Raw genomic sequence first — 12,726 nt, 5'->3', positions numbered from 1 at the left:
AAAGTGACTCTCAGTTAACTCGTGAAACACAGTCAGAATAATTGCACAAAAGTGCAAGAAATCAACTACTCGTCATTGTCAGTCTGCCAGTGTCGTGATTCAGAGAGGCACTGCTTTCCATCTATTTCAGTCTGTATTCATTTGCTGACATGTGAAAATTGAACAACAATATATATAAATATTTAAAAGTATAATATACAGTAAAAAATCCTCCTTAATCATCACTTATGACATATAAAGTGTGTGGGAGTTTTATCTGTGGAGACCTATTTCTTCTGATTTTGCTGTGTTCAGAAGGTTTCTGGGATGCAGTCGCTTGGCTGTAGGTGGATAGCACAGGCGCCGGCCAATAGTAGCACACAGAATATGAGGACAGAAGTAAAAAAACAAACAAAAAACATGGAAACCGGCTTATATGGCTGTTTCCGTCTCTCTGCTCTGCTCGCTGTTTAGGTAAGAAACGTATAAATAGCTGCGAGTCTGAATGTCTGTCGCCAACACACACACAGTCGCACAATGTGTGCACCATCCCGCGCAACAGGAAGAGTGGATGCGTTTCTTTGTGCCACCAGAATCAAAACATACCATCATTCCTGACTCTAAGCCTGCTCCCTGTCTTCACTGATTCAGTCATTATCTAGCTCGCTCGACCACCGCTGCTGTCTGTTTCGCTCGGTGAGTCGGCCAAAGGGCCAATTTTCAGTATTGTGTTTCTAAACATTAGCCACCATTTGCCTCGTGTTACACCTCTAATGTTGACTTTACAAATCGGGATATCGGAGCGTTTGGCTTAATTGTTCAGAACAGGTGGTGTTTTTTGGTTTTTCTCTGCAGCAGTGTTTTTATGAATCACTTCTATCATATGTAAATGAGCTTATTGACAGGTGGCAGGAAATTAAAATAAGAAAAGAAAAACAGAAACAGTGAAACCATTAGTCTGACCTTGGTAATCCATTTTTATGAATTCTGCAACACTTTGCAGTCTCGCCCTGATATTAGTCATAACCAACAGATCCTCAGCGAGTTTCCTTTTCTCTTGTTTTGCTCGAGACTCTTGAACGCTCTTTCCTCTCTTCTTTCACCCTCGCTCCTTTTCTTTTAATCTCCCTCTCCTCTTGAATTCGCACCCCTGCACCCTCACGTGCGCTCTTCTCTTTATCAGTCCGCGCCACTGTTCCTTAGTTCCCTTCTGAGCTCTTTGTCACCTTTTCTCTCTGTCTCTCGCTCTCTCTCAAACCAGTCAATCTCAATCCAGTCTTGCATCAGTTCATTTCTCTCTGGAGTTGAGCAGCGAGTGAGCCCAGAGACTAGAAGGGGCCGACGAGCGCTGTTGTACCAATCAGTGACTCCTGCCACACTCAGTTCATAAAGATAAAGGGCTTCTCTCTCTCCCTTCATTTCTCTATCTCTCTCTCTCTCCATCCCTCGGTTGAAATCTGCCGTCTATTTGTCCTAGCCGTGGTAGTCTGACTGATTGTGAAAAGAGGGATTCACTCTGGCTCTCGGGGGAGCTTTGGGTCATGACTTGAAAGAGCTCGGGCCACAAATTAGTGCATGGAGTTGCATTTCTGGCACGGTGAAGGTCCCCTAAGCCTTTCAATAAACCAGCAGAATTTACTGCCACTCAGTCTGCAACATGACCTAAAGATATGAGGCCACCTTTGCCCATCCAGAACCCTACGCCATTTATTTCTTTCACAGAATTTACAGGCAGGGAGAGGTGAAACATGAAAGGTTCTGTCGAGGTTGAACCCTGTGACATTTAGCCTCGAATCCGGCTGATGATAGAAACAAGCTCGGGCTACAAGAGAACTGTTAAAACGAATCTGCAAAAGCCTGTAAATATTTATCCCAGCTAACAATGACGGCACACCGGCGATCGATACTTCATTCAGCTCAAGTGTTATTACCAATAAAACCGAGCTGCGCGATAAGCTGATCAATACGCTGGATTTTTTTTCTTTTTTCTTCTCCCGAGAAGGCCTCAGCCAATCTCCCGCTCATTAGAAGTGAAATGACACATCCCTCTGCCTCGTGCATCGGCTGCTATTTCATTGTACGACACAGTTTATTGATATCTGACGGGCTGTCTCACGGGGGGAAAAAATAATTGTTCGTTGTTCAGATTATTAGGACATCACATGTGGAAAAGGCTCAAGGTTTGGTTTAGCCCACACTGACATATTTAAAAAAATTAAACACCTTGGTTATAGATTGCATTGGGTATATTTCCCAGTATAGTGTAATATAAAAAAATGACTCTAGGTCCTGCGTATGTTAAATTTAATGGCATCGGGGATAATTGCCAAATGCTAATGTGAAAGTTATTGGCACACTGAGCTCCAGATACTATAAACTCTTCCATATGCCTGGGGAAGTCTGACATATCCATTACATTTTACAGTTCACTAGAATCTGATAGCCAAATAGCTCTGTCTGTCTTTTTATCACTCTCTTTCCCTCTCTTTACGTCCGTCACGGCAGTGGTCTGGAAAATCACCCTTTCTGATGTTTGTCTTCTTTGCAGATTAGAAGTCAGATCTCGCTTGTCCCCCCTCTCTTTTCTTTCTTTACCCCTCTCCAAACTGTGTCCATTTGCCTCTATTTTATGGCCACCGTCACTTGTGAATCGATGTGTGCTGCCCGTGAAAGTACTGTAGATGGTGAGGGAGGGGAGCGAGAGGGCAGCGGCGCGCGCCTGTGTGTGTATCGGTAGTTTCTGCTGTCCTTTTCATGCAATTTTAACCAGGCTGTGTCAGTCATGGGTCCGCCTCCATTAAGGAGACAATTATGACTATCTTTCACGATAATCATACAAGTGCTCGTCCTGTTCTCTCTGGCATTGCTCAGGCAGGGGCTGCCATGATTGATTTGGGCAATTTGTTCTGCTGATTATGAGCGGCACAGAAACTCCTCCGTTCTTCACCACACACATAAACACCTTCGACTTTCAGCTTTATATCGCACTGCACCTCTCTGGCGGCAGTACCGAGAAACCATATAGAGTTGATAGATGTCGGACAACATAACCCCCAAGGTCGCACAGGGAGGCTTTCTCTTTGCTGAGGAAGGCACTATTTTGAGTGCCCGTGGGTTGCTTTCACTTTAGTGTGTGTTGTTTTTTTCCTCCATGTGTTTGTGTGTCTGTCTAACTTGTTGTCTTTTTACCCAGCCCTCCATGGCACGGCCAGCTTTGGGGACGAGTCTCGGTCTGGTAAAACTGGCCCATTTTTCCACCTTCTGTTCATCTCTTCTGTCATATTTCACAGTCCACCTGTTCCACCACCACAAATCCACCGCCTCTACCTTTAATGGCCAAACTGCAGACCTTTTTTAAAGCCCCAGACGATCAGCAACACACTTCACTAACCCCTCCTTGTCAAACACACACAAACACACAATCCATCACTAACCCAAAACTGGCACTGCTCTGAAACGAGGGGGATGGCAGCGGGGAATGAGTGAAAGAAGAGGGCTTGAGCCACAGTGTTTCTGTATCTTCTCTTCTTCTTCCAGCCACCATGAGGTTCAGCGGTTCCCTGCACCTGGACCAGGTGGATGGCCAGGACCTGATCTACACACCTGAGATGGAGGACCCCAAGTCCGAGCTATTTGGAGAGACAGCCCGCAGCATAGAGGGCGCTGTAAGTGGCTGAATTTGCTGTCACACGATTTCATGATTAATTAATAGATTAAAGAATCCACATTTACATCTCTCAGCTTATACTGCCCTTTGCTAGCTCTCAGCTTTTTAAATAAGCTTTTTAATGAGGTTTAAAGTACTTTTAAATGTCCTAATGCCCTTTGCTGTTTTTCCAGCTTGTTCTGCTGTCCTCAAGTGTCAAAAAAGTGTCCAGAAAAAGTATAAATTAAAACTGCTTTGATGTAATTGATTCAAATGACAGTTGCCACTGTTGCCATTAGGGAAACTTGGAGAGTAATGCTACAAAATTCTCCTAGTATTCCCAAGAATGTTCTTGTCATGAGTGGAAACCTTTTCAGACAACACTCAAAGCATCGTGTCACACTAAAACTCTTCCCGAGAGCCAGACTAATCAGATTCTTTCAGCTCCTTCAGGCAGGTTTCATCGCACGTTTTACAGACTTGACACCCCTGAAGTAGCTGAGTAATATTCTGCCACACTGAGCTGGAGTGATTTCTGTGCTCTGACATCTGATAGAAAAAAACAACAATGATAAAAAGAAAGGAGAAAAAAAGAAGAAACCACACATTTTGCTGGCTGGCTGCACTTAGAGAGGAACATACATCATATCAGAGGCAGACAACGTGGCCTATCTGATATTTGATTTTTAATAAAAGGGGAATATTAGAATTCTCTTATAATCTGTGATCTGTAGACATGAATATGTAAAGAAATTGAATAACATTTTCAGATGTACCTGCCTGACACAGGTGAAGATATTAAGATTTACCATTCTATTTTTCCTTTTTTCCCCTGAACATTTACATCAAAATAGGAATTCCAGAGACTTATAGACATATCTACACACAGATATACACACACACAAATATATATATATATATACTACAGAAGTATTAATAACGTCCAAAGAATGTGGCCTAAATAAACAGACAAAGAAATTCTTCAAGCTTAAGACCAATACATAAAATAAATAAATAACAGCTTTCTGCAGACTTGTTTAAAGAATAATTTGTCAGTTGCTTGCCAGACACTTCACAGTATTCAAAAAGCAGCTTTTCATGTGAGATTAATTATGATTTTTCAGCTATTTGAAAACTCAAGTCCTTATTCTGGATATGAGTCTCGTAAGTTTTGATGGTCACGATGCCAGTAGCTGTAGCCAAAACCCAGGCGGGCACAGAGCCTGTACAGTAATCACAGCTTGGCTCGTGTTGGTTACCCTGGTTGAATTTCTCCACTGTCCGTTTTCTATGTTGAGCTTAGACCTTTGAACAAATGTCTCTGTTGTCAAGCCAGGGTCTTGCTCCTCTGATGAAATGGGAACTTTGTGTGTTTGTGTGTGTGCGCGCGCTTAGGTACACAGTACACATGTACCAGCTGTTGAATTAGTGTCACTATGCCCCACTGGGACCTAATCTTCTACCTCACAGTGATTTGTGAGTGTGTGTGTACGTGCATGTGTGTTCATTAACACTATCAGCCTGTGTGTCTCTGAAGCCTAGTGTGCCACTTGACGCCAACCACCCCCTATTCATCTTCCAGCACACACACTGAGCACATGCAGAGCATACACGCCAGGACACATTCACTTGAACGTACGGGTATATAGAAAGAAGGTGAATCAGCCCGCCGCTCGTTTCACTGACAGAACAACCTGTTGTAATTTGCAGATAAATTAACACGTGGAAGAGAAAGAGAAGGAAGCGGAAAAGAAAGACCAGGTGGTTTTGAGGACCGTGTGTCCACGGGAGAGTTTGCCCACCGTGACTAAGCCAGTTTTGGAGGATTTTATTTTTCGACTTTGCTGTCACACCTCAGCCCACAAATTAGAGACATTTAATGCATGAAGGAAATCATCTTTAACAAACTGAATCATCAAACCCAACAAAGTCCACTCAGTCACTCATTGTCACTGATTAGCAGCTTTTTGTTTTTATTTTTTAAATATTTTTGCTTCTTCCATCAGCTCTCACCTCATTATTGTCTGAGGACTTGCTGATTTACAGTGTACATATCATGAATAGGTCACTTTTAATAAAAAGAATCACATCATGTGATACATTCACAATTTAAACTAGTGCACATAACTTCTTTTTTTTTTTTTTTACTTCTAGCATAAAAATGGCCCATTTTTAAGAGAAAATACTCATCCAGATTTGGGGTTAAAAGGCAGCGTCAGTATTTATAACTGTTAAAATATCACTGTTGGCTGATTTTAAAAAATCCCACTTCAGTCAAACCTCATAAAGAGCTCTTCAGGCTGTTACAACGTGCACACAGTAACGAGCATCAGTAGCAAAACCAATCATAATGTCAGGGTAGCTCAACATTTATCTTAGCTCCTCCTGAAAACTTGTTCCAATAATTAATGCCAGGGCAGCAGCTAAATGTCAGTTTGTGCACCCACACCCAATGGGTTCCTTCCATGCACCCCAATTTGAGAGGCAGCTTCTTTCTTCCTCAGAGATAGGGTACAGTCTTCTGGAATTGGACTCGCTGCCGTGATAGCGTGGAGCTCATTACCGGCCTCATTTATCATCTCCTCTGTCTGTCCGTTCTCTCCTCCCACTCTTTCTCGCTCTCTCTCTCTTCTCCTAAGCTCAATGAGTTGTTTAGGAAGTCGGCGGTGCACAAAGACTTTATGAGCGTTCGTGTCCGTAACCTGGCGCCCAGCAACTCCATCCTGGCCTATGTCGAGGCTCACTTCAAACCAGGTGAGAGATCCTTATAGAGAGATAGATGAGCTTTGTGCATTTGGCTTTCAGCGAGGAGGGTGTGTGAGATATGAATACATTTTTAGTAGAAAAATAGGCATCTTGTAAATAGATGAGCTTGGATAGTCTTGCTTTCTGAAATTTGCACAACACGTGCTTTAAACCATGGGTGGGGCTCTCCAGGCTTCAAGGGCTGGTGTCCTGCAGGTTTTAGATATAACCCTGGTTCAACACACCTGAATCAAATAAATAGTTCATTCCCAGGCATCTGGAGAACTTCAAGACAGGTCATATAGCCATTTAAATCAACTGTGTTGGATCAAGGACACATCTAAAACCTGAAGGACCTGCAGGATATCTAAGGAATTGGGTATTGTCTAAATATCATCATGTTACAATACTTTTCTTGGATCTTGGGTCATATGCAGCAGCTGCTTCTTTAAACTACCACACAGAACATCAGCTTCCTCCGTTCCTTTTTATTTTTATTCCATCGTTTTATGAGCCTCATTTAGTGTCCTTGATATCCTTCACGTGGGTTATCGGGTGCCGTTATGTGCCGCTCCTCCATGGCCTGTAAAGCAAACATCTGCGGCGAACATTATGAGACCAATTCATCTGGAAAAAAGCCGGACAATCAACGGCTGGAGGACAAGTGGTCCACGGAGACCCTCCCAACTGTCATACATAGGGCTGTTTGATATATCCCTTTTAACATTTAAGGAGCTCAAGCCTTGTATTTGCTTTGGAGTGCTCCTCAGAGGCCTTGCTCTAAATGCTTGTACCTCTTGTTTGTTGTAGATACAAGATTCACCGTGGAGGACATCGTAGGAGCCCTGCTGAAACAGTTAAAGGCCTCCAAAGACACCAGCATCTCTGTGAAGAAGCCGGAGGATGAGAATATTCGCTTCACCAATTATGGTAATACAGTGTGGACTTAACAGGAGTGTGTAGGGATTAATAAAATGAAAGGGAGTTTTAAGTTATTCATGAGGTAGTTTATCAAAGGTTTTACAGGTCTTGAATAGAAAGTCTCAGAACCGCAGGCTCAACATACTTTAATGTCCCTTTTATTTCCTTTTTCCAAATCCTTTTGTTCTCCAACCACCTCTGTTGACAGGCCTGTCCTCCATCTCCATCTTCACCACCACTACCACTACCACCACAGCGTCAGTCACCACAGCTGCTCCCACCACCTCGACCAGGCCTCCTACAACTTCCCCTTACATCACCCGTCGACCGACAGCCACCACCCGCAGGCCCTTCAGCGGCAGACATAAATTGGTGCCGGTTACCTCGCCTCTAACCACTACTGCCCTGCCTCCAGCCACTACCGTTGCCCGCTTCACAACCAGGCCTTACCACAAGGTGCTGCAGAAGCCCTGCGACTCCCACCCCTGTCTCCACGGAGGCACGTGCGAGGAAAACGGCAGCGAATTCAACTGCAAGTGCCCCGCGGGCCGCGGAGGGACTGTGTGCGAGAAGGGTGGGTCAGCACAGAGTTTTCATTTTCTTTAGGAACTGTATCTTTTGCCATATTTCTGATTACTCTTAAATCAAAAGTTTCAAAGTCTCGGCTTATTTCAGACTCATCTAAGAAAATGAGCTCAGACAGACTTTCCCTGTAATTTGCTACTTTGCAATTAGCAATTTCAAAGAACCCACCAAAGGCTAACGGTTACAGAGATTTTGCAGCAGCTAAGTGGGTTTTAGGCACTCCACTTTTCATTGTGCCAATCATGCTTTTTAGCTGTTTTATAATCACTACTAACCACATCTTCAAGTGCTTTGATGTATTTATAAAGTAGCAGAAACATACCATTATAATAGGAAAAAAATCAAATATTAGAAACACTTGATCAAATAAAACGCTATTTTAAAGCGAAAGAAGAAATGCATTCTCCGCGTCATGCTTTGGTTTGGCGTGGTTGTAGCGTCTGCAAGGTGACACCTTAATTGGCAGTGGGAGTAATGACTTTCAGTTAGCTTTGAAATATGTAAATGAAATGTTATGTGGCCACAGATGTGGATTTATTGGATCGTATAAAGCTCGACGGTTTATCAGCGAGCAATCACAGCACTGTACAGAGTGTCAGTTTTACGGTCAGTGTTGAAGAAAAAAGAAAACCCTTGGAAATAAAGAGCTGAGGTGTGATTGAGTTTCTCCCCAACTGCTGCGCTTCAAGCTCATCTCAAGTGATTCAGACAGGCCCAACATCTCAGAAATGAGCGACCACTGAGCCGTGCACCAAAGGCTACACAAAATCCAGCCGAGGCCGCAGAGAAAATCATAAACCTGGGAGAACTTTTTAGAGAAGCGCAGCTCCTTCCTTTCTTCCCTCTTACTCTACTCTGGGATTTTTCTGAAATGGGGAGCAACCTCACGCAGCTGCGTCTTAAGATAATTGACACTAATTGCTTTGATGGGGATTAGCTGGTGAGAATCAGTGTGGATCTTTGCGTTAGAGTGCTTAAATGAAATCATGCACGCATACACACAAAACTGCACAACCAGCCTCCCCGAGATCAATCAAGTCATTAGAAAAGCGAGAGCTCATCAGATGCCGTTCTCCTCAGAGAGACGGACAGGAAGACAGATGGACGGTGGGGAAAAAAAGGAGCCCAGGAGAGATAATGCATGATAATAATCAGAATTGTCAAGTAGATTCACAAAAAACAAACATTTCCTGTGTGTGTTTGTGTGTGCACGCGTGTGAGACTGTGCACGATGGCTCCTCTTTCTGCACCTTCTGCTTTTGATAAACCTATCAAGCCTTTGGTGAAAACATCAATCCTGTAAAATAAACAGAATTCTTCTCATTTTCTGTCACGTGCCGCTCACGCATCATAACGTGCATGAAGCTTCTCTCACACCGCAATCAAGCAAATCACATAATAATGACGAGAATGTCTCGTTGTCTTCTTTCCTCCACAGTGATCAAGTACTACATCCCGTCATTTGGAGGCCAGTCCTACTTGGCCTTCCCAACCATGAGCGCGTACCACACTGTCCGCATCGCCATGGAGTTCAGAGCCTCTGAGATGGACGGCATCCTGCTCTACAATGGCCAGGATCGCAAGAAGGACTTCATCTCTCTTGCTCTGGTCAACGGCAGGGTGGAGCTCAGGTGAACGTCAGCTGATTTAAGAGGGACCTTGTCGGCTAACATCAGTGGTCCTGATGTTTTGTTTTTTGATTGAATTCAGTGGGCTTTTTACTTTCACATCCATCGTGGCAAAAATAAGATGAAATTTTAATGATCAACACTATGAAACCGGGTCATTGCAGCAGCAGCTGACAACAGATGCAGATAAGAATAAAACAAAGAGACGGCACTAAAGATAATGAGGCAAATAATTACAGTGAGTAAACATGTCGGAAAAACGGCTGTGCCGGGAAAAGAAAAAGCTACAGTTCACATGATTACAGGTGGAAGGAATATATACTCGGGAATATATGCTAATGTCCCAAGTGCACATTTTATATGTTATCTTTAATCACACAGATAAACAAAGGAAAAATCTAATCTGTATTTACAAAATGCGGTGTTTGTATTTACAGATGTATTGAATGAGAAAGAAATTTCAGCTTAGATGCTTTAAATGACTCTTTTCCATCAGAACTGTGCATGTAGCAGTCAGGTTTGAAGTGGTACAAGTGTGTTTTTGTGCATGTTGTCAACACTGGTGGGGGCAGTATCACTCTAGGACCAAAGCAAAAAATAGAAGAATAAATAATCAAATGTAGCCAAACAAATAATGATGTTTTTTTCATCATCCCTTCTTGGTAACCATCTACAGCTTTTATTCCATCATGGAATGGATGGAGTATATTTGCAGACTTAAAGTCAGGCTGGGTCACCGTTAGGAAATTGATCCTGATGTAAAACTGGTGTTTTGCCCCTTTAACATGCACACTGGAGATTTATGTGGGCAAAATATCTAGTATTACACTTTAAACTGAAGCTGACAGTAACTGCAGGTCTTATCTAGTTTCATGAGAGACGAGACTTTTCCTGCCAGAAACCTGCAAAAACACTAGCACTAATCTCTTCTCTCTGCCGGAGACGTATGAATAAAAAATCATTTGGGGACGGGAACATCTTCAGAAGAGACAAGAATGAGCTAATTAGAGATGCTGCAGTGCATCTTTTTCGGACCTTTTATTTCTAATGTTAGCTTCCCTTGTCTTTCTGGTTCTCACATTTCACCCTGACCCCTGCAAGGTCTTTCAGTTTCTCCCAACCTGGCCAGGTTAGATTGCTCTATTCAGGGTAAAATCAATAGCAAACTAAAGGAGATCATTAGTCACTTGTGCTTTCAAATAGAGCTCTGCCTCAATTCTAGAAATACAGCTGTGAGATTACCACCCACAGCTCTGCAAATCCAAGACGTGGGGAGAAGAACTAATTATTTGTGGCAGATAATTGCTCTCAGGTTGCGATAATGCTACCATATGTGTGGGTGCACATACACGACGGCTCTTTTCTGTGATGATACGGCCTTTTTCTCTCAACAAAACCTCATTAGAAAAAAGGTTGAATTAAAAATGAGGATGTGATTCCAGTCATTTCAGTCACATGCTCCAGTCTGAAATTCCAAATAAACACTTTTGTATCTTCTTTCTTTCCTCCACCTTTGTCTTGTTGAGCATTATGAGCAGATTTCTTGTAGTCATTGTAGTCAAGTTGGATATTTTGAAAAATAAAATACCTGCCTGATGAAAGTATCAAAGTCAGCAGAAATAGAGGGATCTTTTGGTAAAGTGAGGTGTCTAACTTATTCTGTATCATCCCTTTTCAGGTTCAACACAGGTTCGGGCACAGGCACGGCCCTCAGCAAAGTTCAAATCAGTCAAGGCCGCTGGCATCAGCTGGTGGTGACTCGCAACCGCCGAAACGCCATGCTCAGCGTGGACAGCGAGCCACACATCGAGGGCGAGAGCCCACGGGGCACAGATGGCCTCAACCTCGACACCAACCTGTTCATCGGAGGAGTGCCTGAGGACATCAAGCAAGAGTAAGACCTTGGAATTGCAGTTACAGTCACACCATTGTGTTAATAGTGATGTGCAGACACAAAGTCCATCATCTGTGGCTCATTTTAATATTTCATTCTACAGCTTTTATATATTCAGTATCTAGCTAATTCCAAGCGGCACCAATCAAGTTTTCTGTTTATGCTAATTTTGCTGATTTGCCATTTTTTTATTCAGTGTAGAGTTAACTAATGTTAATCCCACTTCAGTGGCCCGTAACCTAGTCGGAGACTTTTGAGGGAAAAATTAGCCATGTGCAGCTTTTTGATAAATCGACTGCCGTTATTTGTATTCATCTGGTACCTTCCGTTAAGTCATGTGAGGATAGTTGCCTAGAGTGGTTTCATAGAGCGCGGCCCCATCTTCGATTTGTTTTTTCCCCATCTGCTGCTTGTTCATCCATTGGTCTTAATAGAAGTGCACTAAAGAGTAGGAGGATAACAATATGGGAATATTTAAAATAAATTGCTTTTATGAAAAAAAAATTCTTCATGTTATAAAATTAGTAGAAACGTTTAAGTCATAAATTTGCTGTAAAGTTGGGAATTTAAACACGGGAATCTGCTTTTAGTACAGCTTCAATCGGAAGTTCAAAGAATTGCAGTTTTTGGCACTTTGGGATTTGTTTTGTTTGCTTCATTTTTCAGCCCCAGAGCTTGCAGCTAGCTGAGGACACGGACAGTAGGCATCAAATCGCAGTGTATTAGAGTCATTAGTTGCAAGCCTGTGGACACACTCAAACTATCTGCCCCCCACTCCATGCTAGCAATATTGTTTTAGTTAACACTGTGTTGATGGAAGGTGTTTTGACCTGTTTATTTATACGTGTACAATTAATGTACGACCCTAATTCCCAAAAAGTTGGGACAGTGTGACTTGCAAATCTAAACACAGGAAACATTTTACTGATTAATGAAAAATCTTGCTCATTTGTCTTCGAACAATTTGATCGCAGCAAAGTGTCTCAATAAAGTTTGGAGAGGGGCAGCTGGAAAAGTAAGTGGTACTAAAAAGAAACAGCTGGAGGAGCAATTTTGCAACTAATTAGGTTAATCATATTAGAGGTCGGTGACGTGATTGGGTTTAAAAAGGGTGTCTAAGAGGGGCACAGTATGTTGAAATCACTGGACAGGCTCAGGAACACTTACACAAATCACTGTGTCTGAGCTTTAACTATACAAATGCTGCTTAAAGCTCTACAATGCAGAGAAGAAGCCATATGTGAACATGATCGAGAATCGCCGTCGTCTTCTCCGGGTCAAAGCTTTAAAATGGACTGAGACAAAATGGAAAACTGTTCTGTGATCAG

At 42.7% G+C, this 12,726-nt stretch overlaps 1 protein-coding gene across 2 annotated transcripts in view; it reads left to right on the top strand.

The window, feature by feature from the left end:
- agrn (agrin) overlaps positions 1-12,726 on the top strand; it is a 276,576-nt gene that overhangs the window by 236,719 nt on the left and 27,131 nt on the right. For both annotated transcript variants that reach the window (XM_085393643.1, XM_085393644.1), the window contains 6 exons: positions 3,517-3,644; positions 6,265-6,379; positions 7,181-7,300; positions 7,500-7,865; positions 9,315-9,507; positions 11,183-11,398. In XM_085393643.1, coding sequence (XP_085249769.1) covers positions 3,517-3,644; positions 6,265-6,379; positions 7,181-7,300; positions 7,500-7,865; positions 9,315-9,507; positions 11,183-11,398 — 1,138 coding nt within the window. The remainder of the gene's footprint in view (positions 1-3,516; positions 3,645-6,264; positions 6,380-7,180; positions 7,301-7,499; positions 7,866-9,314; positions 9,508-11,182; positions 11,399-12,726) is intronic.

The sequence above is a fragment of the Rhamphochromis longiceps genome, linkage group LG20, assembly GCF_057381845.1.
Source record: "Rhamphochromis longiceps isolate RC_006_pf linkage group LG20, R_longiceps_female_GT1.1, whole genome shotgun sequence".
Classification (NCBI taxonomy): Eukaryota; Metazoa; Chordata; class Actinopteri; order Cichliformes; family Cichlidae; genus Rhamphochromis; species Rhamphochromis longiceps.
Note: the sequence above shows the minus strand (reverse complement) of the source record. Positions and strands in the feature narration are given on the sequence as shown.